General features: G+C 40.9%; 1 protein-coding gene across 1 annotated transcript in view; it reads left to right on the plus strand.

Annotated features, from left to right (window-relative positions):
• mmrn2a (multimerin 2a) overlaps window positions 1-25,318 on the plus strand; it is a 41,486-nt gene that overhangs the window by 11,418 nt on the left and 4,750 nt on the right. Inside the window, exons 3-9 of the mRNA XM_034682791.1 lie at window positions 692-798; window positions 2,908-3,027; window positions 10,656-10,916; window positions 20,427-20,851; window positions 21,110-21,295; window positions 21,489-21,947; window positions 24,080-24,431. Of these exons, the coding sequence (XP_034538682.1) occupies window positions 692-798; window positions 2,908-3,027; window positions 10,656-10,916; window positions 20,427-20,851; window positions 21,110-21,295; window positions 21,489-21,947; window positions 24,080-24,431 (1,910 nt within the window). The remainder of the gene's footprint in view (window positions 1-691; window positions 799-2,907; window positions 3,028-10,655; window positions 10,917-20,426; window positions 20,852-21,109; window positions 21,296-21,488; window positions 21,948-24,079; window positions 24,432-25,318) is intronic.

Raw genomic sequence — 25,318 nt, forward strand, 5'->3', positions numbered from 1 at the left:
TCTGACAAAGTGGTTTCTGTCATTTAACCCTTTATAGTCTACCACAAACAGAGAAGGCATGTTTCAAGCAATTATTGTCTCAGAGATATTTTATTTGTGATGGCCCTCTAGGTCCTCAGAGAGGGCTATATGTACACCCTTTTAGCTCTGAGTTTCAGTGGTTCAACAATTCATCACAAGTCTTAAAAAAGTTGAATGTTACTTTTACAGTTCAGTCTGAAACATTGTGTTCTGCATTTTTTCCTTTGTCTTGCAAATAAAATAAGGTCAAGAAAGTAGGGTAAATGGCAGGTTTGATGAATAAAGGCAACAGTTTCATCCACATATGCAGCTGTAGGCTAACAGCGTCTGTGTTTAGTTAAAGTTGATCAGAGGTGACGGACACAGTTAAACAAAATGCCAACCAAAGAAATTGGAAGAAATCTGATCTAGATTAAAGACATCCTGCTCTCTTTTAATAACACAAACCGATATCTGAGCGTGTTGTTACACTGAAATCCATTCGGTCTTAAATAACTTTAAATACATTGTGCTCATGTGGAGGTTTTTTTATTTGACCTTGTGTGTGTGTGTGTGTGTGTGTGTGTGTGTGTGTGTGTGTGTGTGTGTGTGTGTGTGTGTGTGTGTGTGTGTGTGTGTGTGTGTGTGTGTGTGTATGTGTATGTGTATGTGTATGCGTATGTGTATGCAGGTACAAGCTGTCCACCCGGCCAGTCTACAGGCAGAAGCAGCAGATCTTTACTGCTCTGCTGTGGCAATGCTGCCCAGGACACGGAGGACAAGACTGCGAGGACTCAGGTGGGTGAAAAGAAGCCCCAGGGTCACTTTGGGTCTGTAATAAAGCCTTGAACGTGTAAATTCATCATACACTAAAACAGAACTTGCCTTGGCCAGATGGAAGCTCTCATAGACAGAATAACAGGACAAATGGATTGTTGCATTTTCACTTTGCAACATCGAACATTGAAGGACATCAAACAAACATGATTTCGGATGTCCAGCCTGTTCAATTTTCCCATGTGAAAAATTAAAGTGAGCAGACCATAGGCTGTAAAAAATTTGAACTTAGACTCTGTGACATCGGCCATTAATTTCTATAGAGACTTTTTGAAGGCCAGTGATGGTGGTCGTCAAATTGGAAATGCTGAAAACCTAACTTTTGGTCAACATACTGTAGTCACAGGAGTTGACGCAGCATTTAGGCCTCCTGGTAAACAGCTATCACACCAACCTGTCAGTCAACTCAATCATGCCACTAAGTAAGACTCCTCTCCTTTATATTTACTTAAAAAATAACCCACTGCATTGTGTGCAATTTTCTTTTTAACCAAACAGTTAACATGTTCATCTCAGATGTTAAGTTGGGTATTTTAGCTCAATGGGACTTAAAGGGGCTTCTCCTCTGCTTTTTGGGCAAGCCTCAAGTGGACACTTGAACTGCAGCTTTTTGCACTTAACACTGACTGACAGTCCAAAGTTTGGTTTCTGGGAGGTGCTGTATTGATGGATATACCATTGTTTCCATTACATTTTTTATGATAGTTATTTCCTACTTCATGTCTTTATACGCAGTTAGGCTAACCACCCTCTGGATCTCTGCTAGGAAGAGTCCTCGTTGATGTATCTAAGGAGCCTTCGTGGCCCACTGAGGACTCCAGGGGTACCACTGATATGTCGGTCTCATTTGTAAACAATAATAAACACAGATTATTTTAGATGGACTGCTTTGGACCTAGTTCAGATGGGTTTTGTTTAAGAATAGAAACCTGACCAAACTTTCCCTCATTCACTCTGTTTTGTTTCTTCTCTGCTGGAGCCTATTTTTAAACATCCTTAAGAAAACTGGTATCACTCAGGAATTTAACTCAATCCAGATTAAGAGTGTGTGTTTGTGTGTGTGTCTGTGTGTGTGTGTGTGTGTGTGTGTGTGTGTGTGTGTGTGTGTGTGTGTGTGTGTGTGTGTGTTTGTGTGTGTGTGTGTGTGTGTGTGTGTGTGTGTGTGTGTGGGATGCTGCAGCGTTTCCTCTTTTCTATTCTCAGTGCGTCTCTTTTCGTTTGTGTTGAAAGTCAAAGTTTATCAGTGTGGGAAAAAATTACAACCTTTGACCTTAAAGACAGTCAGAGAGGAAAATCCTTTAAAGTTATTTCCTCAATCAGAGATGATTACAATGGGTCTGATTAATAAAATAAAAATAATTGTGCAGCTTTTGTCCCTGCTAAACCTGTGCAAATGAGACCAAATACATTGTCTAATGACTACAAGCACCCCAAACTCTGGTGTAGTTTGCATGTATATTTATGTCATTGAGCCTCACTGCAAAAAAAAAACAAAGACATCTTTTTTTACAAACACCAGTTTCTGGGGGACTTTTTTTTTACTGTCTGAGAGTTGGTAGGCACAACCATCCAGTGATCATGACAACAATTCCTCCCCTATATGACTTTAAATGACGTATCTGAACATTGAGTCTGATAATATTACTTTGGCATTTTGATCAATATTATTTGGGTCAGGTGCTGTTTAAGGCTTCGTCCCTTCATATACCAAACACTTCTTCACATTTGGGCCATTTCACAGGATAGGGATGAGGGTGATATAAATCTTAACAAGCTGCTCTTTCTGGTTTGTCCAATGGAGAAAGCTTTGTTATCAATGATGAAATGTCAAATCTGCCATGAACTGACTTCACAATACACTGGTAAGGAATGTCCCCTCATTCAGCTCATCTTCTGTATTTAGAATAATTTAAGGCCTGTCAGGAAGAGAGCGCATAGCTCTGTGTAGCAGAGTGGTGATGCTTCCCAATTCTTATGACTATCAGTGACCACAATCCACTCCAAATTAATCCCCCCTCAGTATGTGCACGTTTCTTGTCTGCTTAAGCTAGTTTTGTTTGTCTCTAACAGTTTCTGATGCCCAGCTGAATCCTGAGAAAACAGATGTGATTGAAGTATCTGAAGAAGCAAGACCAAGACCCGGTCCTTCAGGTGGTGTAATGGCCAAGTTACATTCAGGCATATTAAAAGGTAAATAAATAATCAACAATTTTGGGTTGAAAGTTAATCTTCATATTTGCGATTTTATTGTATAAGTTAAGCGATAAAATATGTTGAGTCAGCTAAAAGTAATTTGATTTAATTCATGTGGATATTTTGTAAAGTTAAAAGGCAGAATGGTACTGTTGTTAGCAATGAGTATGTTACTGTCCCTTTAAGAGAGAGAGAGCTCTTGCGTGTGGGTGAGACTAGGGCAAACAGTTGAGGATCAATCAAGGACCGAGCCACATGGTTTCTTTACCTTCGTATTATAATTCTTTGTTTTGGAAAACTTGACTTTGAAACATCCAGTAAGATTTTTTAACAAAACTGTGGATTAAAGGAATTTGTTTTATCAGTTTTACTTCGGAGTCCTGTGGGAGTTTTTTCCTCTTCAAGTGAACGACTTCAGGAAGCCACACCAGGATAGCATGCTATGTGGCTTCCTAAAACAAGATGGTGAACACGGATTAAACCAAAATTAAAAAAAACATTCGACTGCATTAGACAGTGTCAACCTGGAAAGTGCGCTCTGATCCTCAGCGACCGACTTCACTAGCTCCACTAGTGGCTGCGACATGGAGAGTGACAGGTCGTGCTCTGCTATAAAAGCACATAATGCGGACTTGCTGTTTGCACACACGGTCAGCCATGGATGTGCGTGCCTCAGTTGTGGTGGTTGTTGCACCAGGCAGGGAGGAGGTGTGCAAACAGCATGAACGGCGGCTTTGTGTGCATCCTCTGACTGATGGCGCATTAGGACTTTTTTGCCATTACTACCACATACAATTTTTTTTGTGGCAAACCAAGCACATGCACACACCAGGCAATCAAATTTTTACCGACAGGCTGTCCATTCTCCCCCACTTCATGTAACCAAGCCCATGTCCACTTATTATTGACAGTTTTGTCAATGGTCAAAACGTCGGAGCCTTCTCCAAGAAACAGCGCGTCCATGCTGGCATACTGAATGAGTTTAACGTGAAAAACACTCAACGTACTAAGAACATCCAAAAAAATCACGACGCCATTAAAGATAAGAAGATATAAAGTTAAGTTCCCCCTATACACTATTGTGTACAATAACCTGTTCTTCAACATAAACTTTACAGACACTCAATAAGTAACAAATAAAAACTTACCATGGAAGCCGCTATCAGATTAAAAAACAAGCGACTGTCCTCGTTTAGTAATGTATTTCCACAGATAACGTTGGACCATTCCACCTGTGTTAAATTTCACCAGATTCTGATGATCTTGCAAAATAAGTTTTCTCGCACCCGGGCCCATCGCGCATTGGCAAGCATGACCCACCCTGCTCTGACTCTGACTGGTTGAAACTATGGCTCTGGCTAGCTGTATTTGTTGAAAGCAGTGTCAGTTTAATAGGACAGCTTTAATGGGACCACAACAAAGCACACGAGTAGTTTTTTCCCCCTCTCATTTTCTAAATGACGGAAATCCATCATGGCGACGGATAACTTTAATCCATGTGAACATGATAAACATTACACCTGCTGATATCAGCATTTTAGCATTGTTATTGCGAGAGTCCTTATATGTTGATGTCAGCATGAACCAATTAAACACTGTGTCTTTGTTCAGCATGTACAATCTCTACATAAAACTTACTGGCAGTTTGTCCATAATACTTCTTCAGAGTTTGCTGACACACAACATGCTTGAACCTTGTTTCCCCTCATCTGGAGCAGCAACAACTCAGAGAGATTACTGTACACAGGAAGAGTTAAATCTATTTACTGGCTCAGATGATAAACAAAAGGAGGCTGATTTAACTTCAGGGTGGGCAGAGGCCAACAAAACAAATGTGACAAGGAAGATAACAAACACAACCTGAGGAAATCAAAGAAAGCAAATTATAACTAACATCCTAAGCAGTGATAAACAGGAGGAAACAAGGTAAACAAGACCAGCAGCCCACCCTGTTACCTGCGGAAGAACAAAAGTTATCAGCACTCCAGAGGCTGCGTGTCGTGGAAGTGAGGATACAGGTGTAGCTGACAGAGAGAGAGTGAGGAGGTGAGTTTTACCTCTGAGCAGAGCTGTTGCTTTCATAGGTTGTTATACACCATTAAACTGGTCCTGGCAAACAAAAACTTAATACACACGGACACCTGAGACACTTTCACACTGATGGAAAGAAACACATCAGAATAAGACTTATGACTAGTATAAGACAGGTTCTTTTAGGAGCTATTTCATGAACTGAACTTTTTGGTTCTCTGTTTTTGACCTGAATGCACCATTTAGAAATCACAAAACCTGACACCTAAGTCTTGATAACTCTGTCTGCTGGCTATTTGACTCCAAGGTTGTCTTTTGTGCACAAATAGGCGTACCACAAAAACACGATTTTGGATTCAATCCAGTTGAAAATTAATTCAAACTGTTTTAAAGAATGATTTTCTTTCTTGAATCTAAAGTCTCTTGACACGTGAACATGGTTTTGTACAGTGTCAGCAGCACCCTTGAAGCATCCTGGTAGTAACTGTTGCTGAACAGGATTGCACATTAACATGCATGCAGCTAGAAACATGTGCCAGCCCTTTCTCGAAACTGAATAAATTATTAGAGCCTCATGGAAAAAATTACTACAACATTATTTCAGTCTTTATCAATAGTTAGGTTTCCTCTCTTTCTCTAAAGTCTAAATGAAGTCAGTACAAGTTCAAGTTACCAGTGCTCAAGTCCAAGTTCATTCACGAGTCCTGAAAATCAGATTCTAGTACTACAACACTGCCTGGAGCTCAGTGTGACCTTCTACAGTTCACACAGTGTTTATAATGTGATGGTTTAACCTCAGTCACACTTGTTGTTTGACAATCAGGAATCAAACATCCATCTGTTTTCCTGCTGTGTTTTCTTTATTTTTTCCCTCTGTGCCTGGGAGCACACACATGTCAACGGTGTTTCCATCACTTCACAGGACATTACACTGACTTTGATTTATTTCCTGTCGATTTTACCCAATCCCAAAAGGCTGAAGACAGAGGCTTGTTTGACCTCTGATGCTTAAGTCTGTAAATCTGAAGGCCTTGTGTGGATTAGAACCACTAAAACACAACTGTGAGCCAGGCCATGCTTGATGTTGGCCTGTCTGACGGCTTTCAAATATAACCTTTATTGAATACTGATCTATGTTTTGATTGGTATGTCCTCGATTGATTGTTTGATCAAAGCTACATGAGCCTGAATTGTAGCAATGAATTAGGTTATTTGCATAGGGGTTAGATTGAGTGGTGTTGGTAGAAATTCGGTCAGCTCTCATCATGCACCACATGGCCGGATTGCCTGCTCTCCCTAAGTAAAAAGAATCTGTTGACTTGTTGGACTTCGCCCAGAGATATAATGATTACCGTTATGGGGACTTCCAAAAGCAAGGGGAGTCCCCACAATGCTTTAATAGATTTATGTCCCAAGTTTTACATGTCCTTTCTTATTCACACACACTCCTGACCTCTAGTCTCTAAAAAGGAACATGTCAAAGCTCTCTGACTCATTCCTGCCTGTTTAACAAAGTGAGGAAGCTGTGAGGCTCAGCTTCGATAAACCTTCAGATCAGGTCAGGAGGAGGTCTAACCTCCCCCTCCCTCCCTCTCCCACCCTCCCTCATGGGAAGAAGGTGTGGGCGAGTTGCTCTCACTACTAAGGTCAACCTCCTTCCCACATCCTCAGCCTGTAAACAAAGTGACTCACATATGGAAGAAGAGGGAGTGCGTCATTGTCCTAATGAAGATTTGTCAACAGCCAACACAGTTACGCACTGTACGAGGAGGTCAGAGGTCACAGCAGCATGGCGTTAGGTGAAACTGATGTAACTGTGACCTGATGAAGTAAAGGAGGTGCTTTGTGTTAAGTTTCTGTTTGTTTTAACTCTAACCCTGCAAAGCTGTTTGGGGGCTTGATAATGACGTGTGATCACGTGTTGTGGCTGATTGATGGATGTTTGAAATGATCAGAGGTAGATGGACAGTGTTTGAACTATTCACTCCACTCAAGGACAGTACAAGTAGATGACCTTCTGCTGAAAGTTTACCCTGGCTGTCAGACTATTTTAGACGTGAATCAACACTAACAAGCTCAGCTTTGTGTTTAACTTCCTACAAGATAACTTAACTAACAAGAAACAACCACGTGAAACACCCGAAAACAGTTTGTCTGTGAGATCCTGAGAGATTACATTTTGTTCGCCTCTTTTAACAGCACCTTTCCCTAAGATTAAGCAGACATTTTTCAGGCAATTTAGGTATTTAATTCAGTTAAACTGGCTTTTTTTAGGGTGATATGGAGTTAAGTTGGGAGACCTTAGAATTATATCAGCATTTATTTGCAGATGATGTAGTTTTGTTTGTTCCATCAAACTGTGACCTCCTGAACAAACTGGGGCAGTTTGCATCTGAGTGTGAAGTAGTTATGAAGAATGTGTGAACCTTGTGGAATACAGTTACATTATAATGGATCATGACATTGGCTGTATTTAATGAAAAGGGCCCTGATCCTGAAGGCAAAGCTCCAATTTCACAAGCCAGATCTGCTTTTCAACCCTTACTTAGGGAAATTAAATTTGATCAGTGACCAACTACGAGTCTCTGGCTGAGCTCAGCCTTTGGGCCATCTCTTCATTAAATGGAGTGAGCTGAGATGGAGTTTTCTGGCACTTTTAGACACTGGAAGGAGACATGGAAGTTAACCACAACTTGTAGGGGGAATCATATATCTCATCTGGCTTGGGAACCCTTGGGGAGCTATAAAACATTGCAGGGGAGCTCTGGACTAACTTCCTGATTCGGCTGCCACTGTGACCCACATTGGATGAATTGAAGAACATGGACGGTTGGAGCCTACTCAAAACAAGCTGATATGTCTTCTGCAGGAGTGAGCCTCCCCTGACTTCTGTGGCCATAAATAGTGATCCCTTGGTTCATCCCTGTGAGGTGTCAGTTGAAATCTTCAACAAGACAGACCAGAGGAGCCAACCTTTCTGCTCTGCCTCTGAGCTTCAGTTTGTACAACTAAATGCTGCAGGTGTTCCTGAAGTCTGTGAAGTGGTTCAAACCATTTTTCATCAAGTAGTGTCCACAGAGATGCTAGCAAGCTCATTAAGCAGGTTCTTCTGTCTTCTGGAACTGTGCAGTACTTTTCTTTTTTCGTCAGAAATTTATTTTGTGTTGTTTTGTACAATTTGTCTACTGCTGCCGTTACATGTGAATTTCATGGGAGATAAATATCTGATAAACTGAAGGTCAACTGAGACATAAAAGTTTTTTCAGTGTTATTCTGAAACCCTGCAGGAAACATGCAGAGCATAATACATGAGGTGTTTTCACCTCTGGCACCGAGAACACTGAGAATCAAAACAGTGAATGTTTTGGGGGAAAAATCAGACTAAAATAGACCTTTGGCCTTTAGAGGCTTGATTTAACAAACAAAGAAAAACAAAGAGGCATTTAGACACACACACACACACACACACACACACACACACACACACACACACACACACGCACACACACACACACACACACACACACACACACGCACACACACACACACACACCTCTGCATGGTACAGTCTGCTCCCACCACACCTCCGATTGAACCTACTTCCTGCAGGCTTAAGTCAATGTATTTAAATCATGAAAACAGCAGAAAGAGACAGGACACAATAACAGGAACACATTAAAATACAATGTGAACGCCTCTGAGGTGAGTCATCACCTCTTTCACAGAACATAAGTCTTTAGGTTCATCATTACCAGAGACCCCCAGCACCCAGCACGTCATTTCAGGCATCATTACCAGACATCAGAATATAAACAATCAAACATCAGAGCAGCAGCTCAAAATAACAGTGAGACTGATCATACATAGAGGGCTTTAGAACTAGCTGTGAGCTGTGAAAACATACGTAGCTTACTAAATAGTTTTGGATGATCCTCTGAGAAGGATGAATGGCTGAAACATTCTCGCAGATAAGCAATAGTTTTCACAGAAGTTAAAACAGGTGCAGATACCTGACAACCTCAAAAGAACCACCACAAAACTATTACAAAAATAAAAACACTCAACAATTATCTGAAGTCAGCACCAATGATTCAAACCTATGATGGGGACAGATTTGATGACACTGCATGACTTCCTCCTCTTCATGTCGCAGATGCAGCTCTGAAGTATTTCTGCCCTCTGCTCTGACTGCAGGTCACAGATATAGAGCTCTTCTTCCTGCTGTCACTATGATACTGTCACTGACGGGAGAGTTTAACAATGAACCCAGAGAGAAATAAAACTGAGGAAACTCAGCAGAGAATTCCCCATATACATCAGCCTGTTTCCCATCAGCCTCTCTGTCTAACTCTCTACCTGTCTGTCTGACTGACTTCCTGCTTCTCTCTCTCTTTTTCCTATGAAGCTTTGTTGGTTCAATCAAAAACATGTAGTGAAATAATTTTTTAAAAGACGTATGAAACTGAATGAAAAATAGAGATATCATACAGGTTTTACAGGTGTGAACAAAGGAGAAAAGTCTATACTATATTAGCTAGGTTTCTGTGTCAATCAAATCCTGGATGCCGGTTGAAAGCAGAGGTCTGTGGTCTCATACAGAAGGATTTGTGGTTGCTGGTGTCTTCTAGCATGTGGGCCAAAATGTGAATTATGTTTTACTTATTAAATCCTAAAAACAAGACTAATTACAGAATCAAAGTTGTGTGCTTGTTGTAATTAAAGAAGCTTTCACGGTCCATGAAGTATTTAAGTGATACTGAAATAGTCTCATTCTAACACTGATACCTCTTCATCGCCTGCATAAAATAAGGTTATCAGCAACAAGATTGGTTATTTCTTTATTATCATGACACTAGTGCTGTGACACATAATGTCAAACTGGTACATCTGGTCACCTTTTGTTGGATAACTAATGATAATAAATCATAGTTTATTAAGTTTTGTTGTTGCATTACAGTTTATAATTTTATGTAGCTTCAAATAAATCAATTACCTCATCACTCTGCAAAAAGTTGTCTTGAACCAAGAAAAGTAGTATGAATAAGAAGATCTGTATTCCATTCATTCATTTCCACAGCAAATGCGTGGCAAGAGCTCCATCTCTACGACACAGGGTCATGGTTCTCGTGGGAAATGCCTTCTTCTTTCCAGAAAAACACGACTGATTTCCATTCTAAGGTCAACAGCATCTACACAATACGAAAGTTCCTCACGGTGTCTATAAAAGATATAAGAGTAAATGCCAATATTCAGTAACAGCATTTTTTTTGCTGGTATTGTCCATGAACTCAATTACAGAGTGCTTCTTACTGGTGCTTACTATGACTGGGTTATGAAAGTTTTCCAATGGCACTACAAAATCGCTCTATATGCTTAACATTTCCTTCAAGGAAATCTTACCACATTCCCTTGAAATGAGTCTGGGCACATGGAAAAAACTGAGAGGAAAAGGCTGAGAGAATATGGTAAAAAAAAGTTGATAAGTCCCGCCCCTTCCTGACTTTATTGGTCGGAGAGGGTGAAGTGACATTGATGAGCATGTTGTTATTCTAATTAGATTTTAACTTAATTATTGTCACCTGTGTGTGTTCCAGGTGTTCAGGAGAAGTTCCAGCGGCAGCACGGCGACCCAGACCGTGAACAGAACGACCACCAGGCCCCCCTCAGCTCACTGTATGACGCAAGCTACACAGGCAACCAGCACAACATCACGGACCCTGCCCGGGACACAGGACACGCCCATACCCTCCATCATGTGCCACAGCACACTGCAAACATGCACAACCCACATCTCAACCATGACCATCATGTGAACCATCCCCATCATGGACAGCAGCAGGGTCGCCATCCCCCTGGTGAGTTTTACTCAAACATGACTCAAATAATAACGTGCTGCCAACGTATCATTAGCTTTACTTGTGGGAGGAGACTAACGTGTGAGTTTCCCAACAAGAAGTCAAACGCACATTGTTGTTAGCTTTGGAGTAATTTGATTGACAGCTGCTGATTTGTTGCCATGACCAATGAGATATGATTGTGTACAGGCACATTAATGATGATCCCGATGTCTCATTCACATCCTATGAGGGAGCTATAACACTGAGTCATACACAAACGCACACATACACACAAGCACACACACACACAGACACACAAACACACACACACACACACTGAGCTCCATTCCTCTGTAGTGACACCACCGACAACCACCCACTCTCACACGCACACACACACACTTCCTCCACAGGAAATCCTTTCTTTCTTCTGTTCTTTTGTTTCTTATACGTGGTGTGTGTTTGTGTGTGACATTGTAAGATGGTTGCTGACATTATATCTCTTATATCACCAGACCAGCATGTGTATTACATCACAAAAACACTTATACACACACTTTCATCTTTCCCTCTGTGTGGAGCTCGTTTGGGGTTCTCACAGCTCTCTGTTCCCTCTGACCTTTGACCCCACTGACCGGCCAGCATTACTTCATCCTTAAAGGACCTGCTACACTGGTTCGTCAAGACCTCATGCTGAACTTAGCTTTGTAGTTACGTTACCCCAAATGGTTCTCACACTTTTGAGAGCAGATAATTCAGACATCTATCAGGGTAACAGCAGGTATCATTTGGTTTTCTTGCTTTCGGGGAGACACCAGATGACACATCAGAGAGTGAGGAAGGAAGTGATGCTATTCAACAGACAAGAAGCAAAACTGCTTCATACAGGGTGAGACCACATACAAAGACAGTGTAAAGAATTTGTAACTGGTTAATAGAATTTTTCTCATGTATACACATTATTTTTCAACTAAACAATAAATTCCTGTGACTCTGTCGCTGAAAAGTAATTCAGAACTGAGATACTTGTGAAGCTCTGTTCCAGTTAGAAATAAAACTCCCTTAAAAGTAGAAGGGTTATTTCTGCATCGCTTTCTTTGCATTAACTACTCTTAGATACAGCGCCCTAGGTTCTTTCACCAAGACTTTTCTGTAAGGTCACTATTTTGTTTGCTCCTTGAGTTTGAATGTCCTGGATTAATACCTAACTGAACTGAACTTCCACTGTATCAGGAATCAAATTAAAGTACCAAACTGACAACTTTTACGTACCCCTTAAAACCTGTAAACCTCTGTTTTTAAATGTTCTTATTTATTAAGCTAATAGAGTTGAATATTAATTATAGGTTATTGAATGACTTAAAGAAACACATTTGCTTAAGTTACATAAACCCCTGGTACCAAAATGAAAAAAAGATGTTGTCTCTTTAAAGATGAAACCAATGGAAAAATGAAATGACAGCCAAGTGAGACTTAGGGCAAAGCTAGACCACCATAGAAATTAGGGATGGGTACCTTTCACATTTGAACCGATACGGTACTGATACCCGGTACCTGGAAATCGGTACCGGTACTCAACAGTGCCAATTTTTGGTACTTTTGTGTGTGTTTATCTGTTAATAAATGTTAATTAAAAATCTCATTTTTTTTTTAATTTAACAAATTTATTTCATTTAACATGAAATGAACAGAAACAGGGTTATATAGGTGATAAGATATATTAGCTGACTTGAAGGATCTATACCTCTCTTTCTGAGGCTCTGCGGTCCTCAGATGTTACAATCTTAAGAGCTACATCCTTTCCTGTGAATAAATTCACAGACTTGGCAACTTTGCTGAAGCATCCTTTGCCAATGAAGTCCTGGACGAGGTAAGAACTGGTGCTGTTGATGATGATGTCGTTCACCACACAGTTTGTATCTGCCGACAGACGGCGGGCTGAGGCTGAACTCTGAGACATTTCAATAACTAAAAGCTTTTCCAAAGAAATATACTACAAGGAGATCTTCAACTAACTGGGCCAGTGAATAGTATTGCAGTGAAAGTTTAACTGACCGGTGGTCTTATTTATACCTCTCGGAATTCTACAGTTTTTCTGTCATAATGAGCCCACCATAACAGCAGTTCAGTCAGATAACTCACGTTTACTTAAGATAAAGTTTATTGCAGCATACAGTATTGTGTTTGGCGTAAGGGCTCCAAACCTCATTACTCAGCATCGATTATTTAAATGCATACATTTAGGAGCAATGAGATAGGACTAACCCCCTCGGAGCCCGCAGGTGTATGCCGGGGAGGAGGTGGGTTCAAAGTTTGCACACAGCACTGAGCAGGACAGCAGGAGCACTTGCAAAGCAGAGGCAGAGACGGGGAGACTTGCAGCTTAAATAGACCGCCAATGAGAGGATGTTGAGATCAGCTGATAGGGAGGAGGATGACGTGTCAGTATGAAGGAGCGCAGCTCGAGTTGTCTGCCTGAACTAGCTTGCAGGCGGCGCTCCATTTCCATTCCAAACAGCTACTTTCTACAGCTAACATGATGATCACTAATGCTATACCCCTTTATGCTAACGATCACCTTATATCAACAAAAGGGCTACTTATATAACTTAAGAGGTTATTATCAGACTACTAAACCACAAACATAACTCAGAATTGGAAGTCACAAAGACGATTAAGCACAGGTTCACTAATATAGGTCAACAAATCGTCTGGTACAGGTAATAAACCGGCTTGCTAGGTCAGAGAAAAATTCAGCAGCAGGCTCCTTTTTGTTAACATAACATATCCAAAGGTTTTACCCCATCACACACTGCAACATCAATATTGTGCAAGATCAATATAAAAGTATAGAGGTGTGATGACAGGGGAGCTTTTTTAGGATGCTATTGTAAACACAAAATAAAAGGGGAATGAGAGACTGTACCAAGTTTTAAGAAAGACTGAGACTCAGTATGGCACTCAGAGGTCAAGTTTCATTTAATCCACAATTGAAATATTGCATTATTGTTGTATCACTCCATGATGTTGATCTGGCAGTAAGCATGTAGTTGTTTTTGCCTTAACTAACAAACTATTAGTCAGGAAGAAAGCAGACACCTTTTGCATATGTATTACATGCAACAGAGTGACATTCTTGGCCCTATCATATACTCAGTGCAAAGTGTCTTAAGCTTTGGTAAGACAACCTGTTGCCGTCTTAAGGATGCAGAAATTGACTGTGCAACAAACCAATCAAAACCTGGTCCAAAGTCTCAGATCCATGTCCAGTATCTCCACAAAGTTCTTGCTATTTAGAGGGTGAATACAAAAGACGTTCATACACAGGCAAGTTCACAACACACTCACATTTGGCTCTTTACACACAGGAGCACAGAGCAGCAGACTCACTCCTCAGTGCTTTTTAATATACATTAGACTGAGCCTTTAAAGACAAAGAGGGCTGAACAAACTGTTGTTTCCCTGACATAATTTTACTGCCTCAGCATGAGGCAGATCTATTGACGCCAGGTGACGAAGGCGCTCTCACTGTTACCTCTTACCCACATAAACGTGAAAACAATGCCCACATGATCGTGCTCACTTTCACCCTAACAGTGCCACCAACATTATACAGCCTACAGCTTACTTGACTGTATACTGAAACTGTAGCCTGTAAGAGAAAACTCCCATGCTAAACATATGAGAACTAGTGATGTGCGGATCGATACTGAAATATCGATACTTCCGATACCAGATCTTTATGCTCTAAAATCGATTCTCAAATCAAAAGATCGATACTTTTGATACTTCAATCATTTGAGGCAATGTATATCATTAACAGGAACACAGTGGAAAGTATTTAAACCATTGAGATCTTGTCTAAATGATAAGCGGTTGGTGGGAACTACTAGTTCTAGTTCTTAATAATGAAACAATAATTTATTTTTAATGTTTTATTGTTTTACTTATTTTCTTTTTTGTTTGTATTTAAAACACCATTTTCACATATTTTGTATGATTGTGTCCTCTGTTTGTTTTTTCTGTTGTTGTATTAGCTCGGCTATATCGTTAATGAGGCCGCTACCTCGATATACTTACGAGTTTTAAATAAATAAATAAATAAATAACTCAGAAATACACTACTTTTTTTTAGATTTACCAGACACAATAGGTGCATTTGCACAAAGTATCAGTATCAGATTGGTATCGCCGATACCAGCCTGAATTTTACTCAGTATCGGATCGGAAAGGAAATCAGTGGTATCGAACATCACTAACACGCAGTTCAGTGGACCTGTGCTCGACAATGCAGCCCGGGGGAGTCGAGCGCAGAACCGCTGAACTTTCAGCACATAGCGCCTCGTCAGAAGTTGATAAATAAATATATAAATATATAATTGCGTATTGTTCGGTTCATAGGGCGTACCGAACCGTGACCACTGTATCGAACGGTTTGATACAGATACACTTATTGTTGCACCCCTAATATATATATATATATATATATATATATATATATATATATATATATATATATATATATATAGAACAGACAGACAGACAGACAGACTGCTTTTGAGCTGAAACAAATGTTGGTAATTTCAATAAGTAAAAAAAAGCATGGAAATTTCTCTTTTTCTGTATCGAAAACGTATCGAACTGTGACAAAAACATATCGAACGAAAACCGTGAATTTTGTGTATCGTTGCACCATATACATATGGTTGTGTAGTGGTGTGCGGGACCAGCTTGATAGACTCAGGTAAGTTTTGCTGGTCAGTAGGGGCAGATTCAGGGGTAGATTTCCCTTTACTTGATATGACAGCTGAGAGAGACAGGAAATGTAAGAGAGGGAATGACATGGACCAAATAATTCCACGACTGGGATCAGATCCAACAACCAGTGCGACATGGACTGTAGCCTCTGTACAATTAGCCGAAGATCTACCAACGGAGCTACACCGGATCCCTGCAAATACAATATTTTGAAATTAGGATTAATCTTGATTGGTCATAATTTCATAGGCAAGAAATGATAAAGAAATCATGTTAGCTGCTGTATTACCTTAATTAGTTGTCCACCACACATCTACTCTTCACAGGAATTAGTCTAAATGTCTTGTCCACAACATAAGAGAGGCCAGGACCGAAAAGGTTTCTAGAGATTTCTTTTAAGTTTTATTTAATCTTAGTGAAGCAGGTATCCATATCCATATCACCACTTTGACTCAAGGTCCAAGGTGCTGCATCTCATGTTTTTTTTTTCACTCTTGTTATCTGATCCCAAGTTAGCCTCATCATCCTGGGGGTTAACCAGAGGTCACTGTAAAGCTTCTCTGGGGATCAGTACTGATAATAACACATTTGTTTGGACACACACAGGTACACATAAAGTTAAACAGACCCTTTGACACTGTAGCATAAGGCTGGGACCTGACCAAGATCAGATTGACTGTTATGAAACCTACAGTATACCCAAACCTATACAGGTCCCCAGCAGACTCTTGAGTATAGGGTCCAGCAGCTCGTCCAATGAAGACCTCTAGTATATTCTGTGGTAAAGAGGAAAATCATACTGTTAGGAATGAGTTAGTTCTTAGCTACTTGGTCTATTTTTGTATCAATGTAGTCAGATTACCTCCCCTAACAGTCTGCTAAAATGTGCACATCCTGTTGCCATACACCAAAAGATTTAGAAACAGCCATCACTGTGTTTCTATTCACTAAAACATAGCCAGGATGATTTTGCAATTATTCTGAGCATCTCTTGTGGGTTAATGGATGTTTATTTACAGTTAAAGTGAAGAAATCATCCTGATGTTTACATTCACTGCAGCCTGAAGCTACATGTCTTCATCTGTGTGAACACTTTTGACCAAGAACATGAGTTTTGTTTTCAAAAACAAGAAATTAGATCAGCCCAACAGTTAAAATATGAGGCACACCCTTAAATCGTCTCTCTTCAGTGCTCTTGCTCTCATTGCTCAACACTTTGGTGCTGTTCTGTCCCATTTCCCCCTCGCGGCTCATTATTGTGTCATCTTACCTTTTAATTGTGACATTTACAACAAAATGTTAGAAGAAGCAAAAAACCCGCAGACGTTGTTTGGTCCGAAAAGGAAGTTGACTCAGTCTGCCTCAGTAAATCACGCTGACAGTCATTAGATAGAAACACTACCAGCTGACCGGGTTGTGTTGGATTTCAACCTCAAAACACCCCAGCAGCACCGCCCCCCTCACTCCTGCAGCTGGAGTCTGAGGTGACCTGGAACTTCCTGTCGCAGTGTGGCCTCACTGTAGTGTGACCTTTGACCTCTCAGCACCATGCAGCATGTGGGAAATGAGAGTTTGGTTTGTCGTAATGAAAACAGGTTGCGATGAAAGAGACTAAGGTCACTGCGGTTGTGTGTGTGTGTGTGTGTGTGTGTGTGTGTGTGTGTGTGGGTGTGTGTGGGTGGGTGTGTGTATGTGTGTCTGGACTGTGTCTCTACGGGAGAGTGACAGCAGTGACCTGAGGCGCACCCACACACACACACACACACACTCATGTTTGTATTTCTTTACCTGTGAGGCCATCGCAAATTCCTGAGCTCTTAACCCTGAGCTGAACCTAAACCTGATGTTAACCTGAAAACAAAGTCCGAGCCTTCAAACAGCCAAATGACAAAGTGAAGACAAGTCATACATGAAACTAATGTTCATTTATTTCACAGAAAACTCTGTACAGTTTGGGGCCCCCAATACTTGACAAATAACACAAATAAGGTGTTGACTACCGTGTTTTGATGGTCAAGGTTTATAGAGAGACCACAGACAGCGTCATAAACCTTTGAGTGAATGATTCATGGGAAATCTAATGACGTTGTGAGAGGAAAATCTGGGGATCTGTAAACCTAGACTAGATCTAGAAGCTTTACATGTCATTCAAGCCGACTCTGTTACGGGTAAACTAGTGTGTTTATTATCTGTATGATCCTGATTAAAAATTCAAATCTGAGGGGAGCAGATCCCCTTATCAGAAACATTCTGGTTTGTTGTCCAAGTAGTAGTATCCCCAAGTGTATCATCAGACTTTGCAAGGGGAACACTATGTGAGGAGGGCAAAAGAGGCCCAGGGCACCTCAAGCAGTCTTGGATCCTTAAAGCTGTCATTGAACAATAATTTAGATTGAATTAATAAAATCCGCTCTCTTGCTCTTACATGTCAGACTGTAAAAAATGTCACACACAGAAAATAACGTTTCGGTTAAAAGTCTTTTATCGCTAACCCCTGGCTACCCTTGAAGCCCTGAATACTTGGCCCCCCGTCACAGGGGCAATAAAGTTGTCAAACAATAGCTGATGGGTTCCAAGATTGGTGAAAGTTAGGTGCGACAACAACAACAACAACAAAACTTGTGTCTAAAATCTTTTTTTTTTGACACATGCTTTTAGAGGTACATTCCTAAAGTCGTAGTTAATACTGTGCTATCTTCACATTGTTGTCAAGATTCATTTTGAGGTATTTAACTTGTGCATACACAATATGCAACAGATATGTTTCATAAAATCAATGTTTTGAGACATGATTTCCCTTAAACAAACTCACTCTTTAGTTGTTTTCTCTGTATCTGCTCTCAGGTGTATCTTACAAGAACGTTTAAAGGTGTTTCCTATCATTGCTGTGCAGAGGACATTCGACTGTACACCTCTTTCAAACCTGAAAGTGTCACTAAATTGTCTGTTATAATTCACTGTGTGAAGTCTTGATGGCAGATCATTGTATCTAGCTGAACACTGATAAAGAAGAGGCTCGTATTAACATGAGAAGTCTTGTTTTTTTTGCTGAACCAATGTGTCCTTATCAGCTAGGTTTTAAGTCTCGATCAGCATGTGAGAAACATTGTGACACTCAGGCCTGTAGTCTCCAGGGGAGAGCTGGAGATGATTGTTCCAGCTTTTGTTTCATCGTGACTAGAATATTCTAATATTCTACATCCTCATTTAGTCACTCATTCTGATTAGTGAAAGCGATAAATAGCAGGATATGTCAAACAACACAGAGGATCCGATGGATCCACTGTGCCCTGAGGCATCCCAGACCTCTGATCAATGCAGTCCATCTGGAGGAGCAACAGAGTCCTGTGGACAGTTCAGTCAGTCTCTGCTGAACCAACAGAAACAAACATATGAAGTCTCTGAGCGCCTCTCCTGCCTGAAAAACAAAGTGTATCATCTCTCTGACGACTCTGTGTGTTCACAACATCAGAGTTTTCACAGAGGACACAGCAGCGTGGCGCTCTGAGCTGTTTTGGGGCATTTTTGTTTCCTAACTAGATGATTTTCCAGGCGGAGGCTGTGACATGTTTATGTTCCAGTTTGGAAACTAAACCTGCTCCATTTTAGAGCAGAGGGATGAACTACTGGTCCCCTGAGAGCAACAATTCAACAGGGAGTGTGTGTTTTTGTCTCCACTTGTGTTATAATTAGCTTCATGTTTTTGAAGCAGGGAGGGATTTGGGTAGCTGTGAGAAAAGTTTTGTCTCAATATGACTTAATTATAGCCCGACTTAATGTAGAGATCTGTGCTGGTCACTCTCAAATGTTACATCCCATTAACTTTGGTAAGGCCACCAAGCACTTAGCATGCTACTATGCTAACTGCTAACATACAGCTATGAGGACAGTATTGATTACTGCTCTTCTGTAATTCAAATAAAGGGATTCTGTATCTTTGTTGTGAGCTTTGATCCTTTAAAAATCTAACATATTTGTTGGTTGAAGGGAAACTTAGTTTTTTGTAGGGTCGTATGATGTTCTTGTAAACAGTAAGTGTGTTAACCACAGGGTAACATAGGGAAGCTCAGCCCCCTTGTTGAGCACCCGAATGGAAACTAGGCTAACAATCAACACAGACAAGGTTACATTTTACCACGCAATTTAGCTTATTTCAAGAAATTCTGGTTGTACTTAGTTTTCTGATTTAACTTCTGAAAATTGAAGAAAGATGGTTAATCAGCTGCTTCCAGTACGGCAGGGAACTCTGGATAGCAAGTGTTACTGACTGTCTCTGTATGTGAGCAGCTGGCATCCTCTGAAAGGCCCTACTGTTGTTATCAAGTCCCATTTATGACAGCAGTAACTCTCAAGGTTTGTGGTTTGGGCTCATGGCTTCCACATCACCATGTAACTTGGTAATTTGCTCTCCAATCAGCACAGACATTTCTGCCCTCTCCTTCAATCTGTTGGGTCTGTAAACACCTGCTCTTAAAGATGTCCTTTTGTGTCCACAGTAAGCGGCATCATCGCTCTCAGAGTCACTCAGTTGTTAGTCATGTTTTTGTCGAGACAGCTGCTTCACTTAAGACAGAAGTATCTCCACACTCTCTCAATGGGCTTTTACGACTCAAAGCACATTGCAGCATAAATCTATTTTTAAATAGCAATTTGAAATGTGTTGAGAACCTTTACCAGTCTATGCACCATAAGATCATGTAGCCTCTGCTTCTCAAAACAATACATTATTTCTCTGATGAACACGATCTTAAATAAGATAATTCTTTTCAGAATATCCAGTACCCGTGGCCTACCAAGAAGTCCCTGCTGCCCTCCCTGTCCCCCACATGATGGCTTTGGTCATGTCCCAGCTGCAACCATTGTTGGAGGGCTTCAACCGCTCCCTGGACCACCTGAGCCGGCAAGTAGGGGACCTGGCCCGCGACGTGGCCCAGCTAAAGAGCAGCCAGCTGGGGGCTGAGCTGCAGGCGGAGCCCCCAGACTTTTCTGAGCTGGATGCAGCAGCAGAGGAGCGCCTGAATACCAGACTGGATGAGACACTTCAGCAGGTCAGAGAGGTCCGCAGGCAGGTGGAGAGCCAACGGACTGACATAGAGAACAGGCTGCACTCCCAGCATGCAATGCTGCACTACAACCTCACCAGCTTTAAGACGGACATCGACATGAAGCTCAAACGCAACCAGAAGATGCTTCAGGTTAGTGACAACAGGGACGATAATATGAAAGTAAGGGATGCAACTACTTATTCATGTAATTATTTCCATCCATCAGTTATCTATTCAATACAATTTTATTTGATTTACTTAATGTTTTCATTAATTGTCAACAGAAATAAAATCACAAAAACTTTTTCAAAAGATCTTTCTTTTGTTTGAATGTACCCAGCAGATTTTTAATTGACAATGGTAATCCAACACTCTTCACACACCTTATACACCTTTCCTTGATCTTAGGTCAGCCTGCAGGCTATGAACAGCACACTTGCAGAGATGAAGTTGGAGCAGGCAGCAGAGGATCAGCTAGAGGATCACATCTCTACTACCACCGTACCTCCCTCACGCCCCCTGCAGCCCTCAGACACAGGGCTCTGGGGGGCCATTGAGCGCCTGGACAACATGGTGGTCAGCAATACAGAGAAGGTGGGTCAAATCAAAATACATGTATGACCTTAGATTCAGCTAAAGTTTAGTCCTGCTCTCCAGCTAATCCTCCAGCTAATAGACTCAAATACAACATGAATTGAAAAAAGTTTTTTTAAAGAAAGAGAAGAGATGAAAAGTTATGGCATTAGTTGGAGAAATCCCTCTTTTCTCTGGACCTGTTGCTGAGCAGGTAGACGGGATGATGGAGGATCTGGAGGTGACCTCAGGCTATGTGCAGCAGCTGAGGGGGGACTTAAAGGATCTTGGGAAGCAGCTCAATGCGACAGCAAGGACCAGTCAGATCCAGTTCATGGAGACAGGGTTGGAGGTGGAGTTGGCGCGGGAGGTGGTGCTGAGGCGAGTGGACGAGCTGGCAGGTAATCTGAGTGTGCAGAGTGTGCGGATGCAGGATTTGGATTTAGACATGGACTATCTGTACACCATCCACTACAAGCGCAACTGCTCCTTGGACTGCAAAGGAATAAAAGTCGCCCTGGCTGACCTGGAGAAGGGTCTGGCTAATGTGACCAAGCTGGCCAATGAGAATCAATTGGCTTTGGATGAGAGCGATGGAGCAGGCGCGGGGGAATGGGGCGGGCCAGGTGACTGGGAGCCAGCAGTGGCAACCCTTCAACAAGACCTCCAGCAGGTAAATAAAATCCTGTCACAGTGTTAACGGAGGAAAGACTCCCTAGCAGCAGCTCATCTTTATGAAACAAAACTTTAAGTGTTGATTAAAGTGTCTGTCATCAGCGCTGTTGTCTTCAGAGAAGAAGTCTTAAATGCAACCATACACCTCCTTCTTAACTGCAAGCAGTATTCAAACACAGCTTGAGACTAGAAAAATGTAATGTTTTCCTCAGGAGAAGATGGAGACCAAAAACAGAAGAAAAAAAAGAATGAATACTGGGCTTACATGTATCAAACATGGCTCTATATTAATGAGCAAGCTTCTGTTGAGTTCATAGGTTGTTTCTGCTTTGCTAAAAAAGAAAAAGTTAAAGTAGTCTGAATGTTTTACAAAAAAGGTATATGTAGAATATTATCAGCAGAAGTGCTTTTGAGATTCCATCACATTGGAGATTTTAGATCTTCATCACAGTGGAGGAAAAGGACACATTTTATTACGTTCAGTGACACTTTGTTTTCACGAACTCTCTAAAGAAACAGTATATTACAGCCACATTCAATCTCTTCCGAACATTAATGTTCTGTTGTTAAATATCTGCGGCAGAACGCCATTCTCCTCCAACGTTCCACCATTTCCACTCCTGCTACATCAAACATAACAGTATATGAAGCAGGAATTATTTCCCTGACAGCTTTACAGAGAATCAAACATACAGCTGTTTTTACAATTGTTGGTTCAAAGCTTCTGTGAGGAACTTTTTGCAAGCCCTTTGGACAAAGCAGTACCTTTTATTTATTTTCCAATCTTGTCCTAGAAATACGTATGAAAAATCATCCTGATGCCTTTAAACAGTCGAGTATATCACTCAAGGTGCATCTTTGCCTCGCAAATCTAAAATTAAAGGCGTTTTTGTCAATGTGCTTGTAATTGCTTTGTCTGAAAGAGGATAGAATTCATTTAAGTCTGTTTCATAACCAGCTAAAAGCCACTCTAAGGAGCTTAAGATTTGCTTTAAATAACACGGAAGACAGGAAATTGAGTGAAAACTCAATTTCATCTGTCATTTGAATAAACTTTTTAGACATGGGTTTTTGTAAATTTGGAGCTTGAGGGTTGATTCTTGATCTTGTAAACAGCAGTTTAAAAAGAAATGAATAAACTGCAGTTAAACCCAGAGAGGCTGATGGCAGTAGGGAACATAAGTTGACTTTTCACATGTCTCAGTATTTAAAATATTAAGTTTTCGAGCCAAAATGAGAGCAAAGAGGTCAAAGATCAGTTGCTGCACTTAAAAGCAGAAACAACAGTAGAAGTTACTTTACTTGACCCCCCCCCATCCCTACCCCAACCCCCACCCCCGTTACATTAATTCCAAGGGTAGGAACAAAAATACGTACAGTAGCTTTCAAAGTCTATTAATAATCCATGCCACTCTTCATACGATCAGATTCTATGTGAAGAGTCAAACCAAAGCTTCCCAGGTCTATGTCAGTCCCTCACACAACATCCTGCAGCCTCAAATATTTACCACCGCAGAGAACAGCCGCCAACTAATAAACTATTGTCTCCTGTTTGTTAGATAAAAATAGTCTACACATGTTGGCAGTAAGATATATATGAAATACCCCAAATACATGTGTTTTTCTGTCTGAATATCAAAAGCTTTTAAATCATAATGTGAACAGCATGTTTCTGTCTTGTTTTATTGAATCTGTTTTAACATTCTCCTTGATCACATAGTACGAGTACCTCAGCAGCCAAACAGACTAGTTTAGTTGTGTGAAAAATATTACAGGTTCCACTCTGAATGATTTAACAAATATGTACAAAGTAAGGACTTAAAAAGGCAAAGTCAGTCCTGAATGATACAGTCATCTTTAGCAGACACAGCTGCCAGCCTGCAGGTCAAAGAGACTAAAAAAGTAATTTATCATGGAGGCTTTTTTTTTGTTAAACAACTATTTTCATGTTTGCGTTAATTTTTAATGAATGGTTCTTATTGTCAATAAGACTTTTATATATTTAGTTTCTTATTGTTGCATTTATTGTTAGCCCAATGGATGTTTGTTTTACTGCTGACTGCAAAACAGACTACCCTTCACAGGGTTAACAAGGACTACCTTGACCTTGACCTTGACCTCATTCTTCAGGTGCAGGAGACACTGACCTCAGAGAAGACTAGGACCAGTGTTCTGGAGCAGAGTCTGAGCCAGTTGAGCAACTCGGTGACTGTGGGTCTTGCAGAGGTCTCGGGCCTGAGGAAACTGGTGGAGGAGATGAAACACCTGCCCACCTCCTTTAACTCTCTACTGAAAGACGCCATCCGACACAGCGACGTGTTGGAGCTGCTGCTTGGTGAGGAGGTGCTGGAGTTCCTTGAGTGGCCCGTCCAGGACCAGGAGGCCCATTCCATCCCAGCCCTGAAGGAGCAGCTGAGCCTTCTGCAGGAGCAGCTGAGTGGACACAGCCTGAGCATCACCTCCCTGCTAGGCAACAAGCCAGGTATGAATCACCTGTAGAGGGAGTAACCTTGATATTACAGCAAAGGAAGCTCTTTGAATTTTGCAGCATTTAACAAGTTACAGAAACAAGGAAAAACTTCCTTTAACAAGCAGAAACCATGTTAGACGGCCATCTGCTGAGACCATGTTGAGATATTAAGATGAACTTAGAAATCAGACTTCTTCCTGATAGTCTCCTTTGTTCACATAGAGGTTTCCCTAATAAATTAATAACATTTATTGATTTTTATTCAAAAATTAAGATTTTTCATTTAGACTTCTAAATATACCTATAAAAAATCTGGTCCAATCTGAACCTGTGCCTTGAAGCTGCTGTTATTCGGGGATCATTAGCAACATCTAGTGGCAGATGTGAAAAACTACAACAACACAGCACACAAGTCTGTAGTCCATAAATACCATCTGTGGTATTTAAGACCAACATTCACAAACTGCGCTGTTACAACCTTGAAAGTATTAACATCGGATCCAAGCATTCACTGAACACAAACTGATGCTGGTGTGTTCACTTGACCTGGCAGGAAAAATCAAATCAATCAGCTAACATTTTCAGATTCCTTATCTCTGTGTTCCATTCTTAAGCTAAAAAAAACAGGTGCCCACTTTTCAGGAAATAAAATGCATCCTTGATTTAAACCCAGCTAAAAACATGCATGTCTGTTGGAACACTAATCCTGGAATAAATTAACTTTGTACACACTTTTTGACTTTTTGATAAATGAAATGAGAGTTAAACCAACAGTCATCCAACTCAGCCCTTCACTGACAATTTACTGATTATGGACAACTGTCCGCGTAAGGACCTGTGTCCACCAGCAGCATCTTTTTTTCACTGACAGTTCAGATCGTCAACACAAAACTGATGCA

The sequence above is a fragment of the Notolabrus celidotus genome, chromosome 4 (genome assembly GCF_009762535.1).
Source record: "Notolabrus celidotus isolate fNotCel1 chromosome 4, fNotCel1.pri, whole genome shotgun sequence".
Lineage (NCBI taxonomy): Eukaryota > Metazoa > Chordata > Actinopteri > Labriformes > Labridae > Notolabrus > Notolabrus celidotus.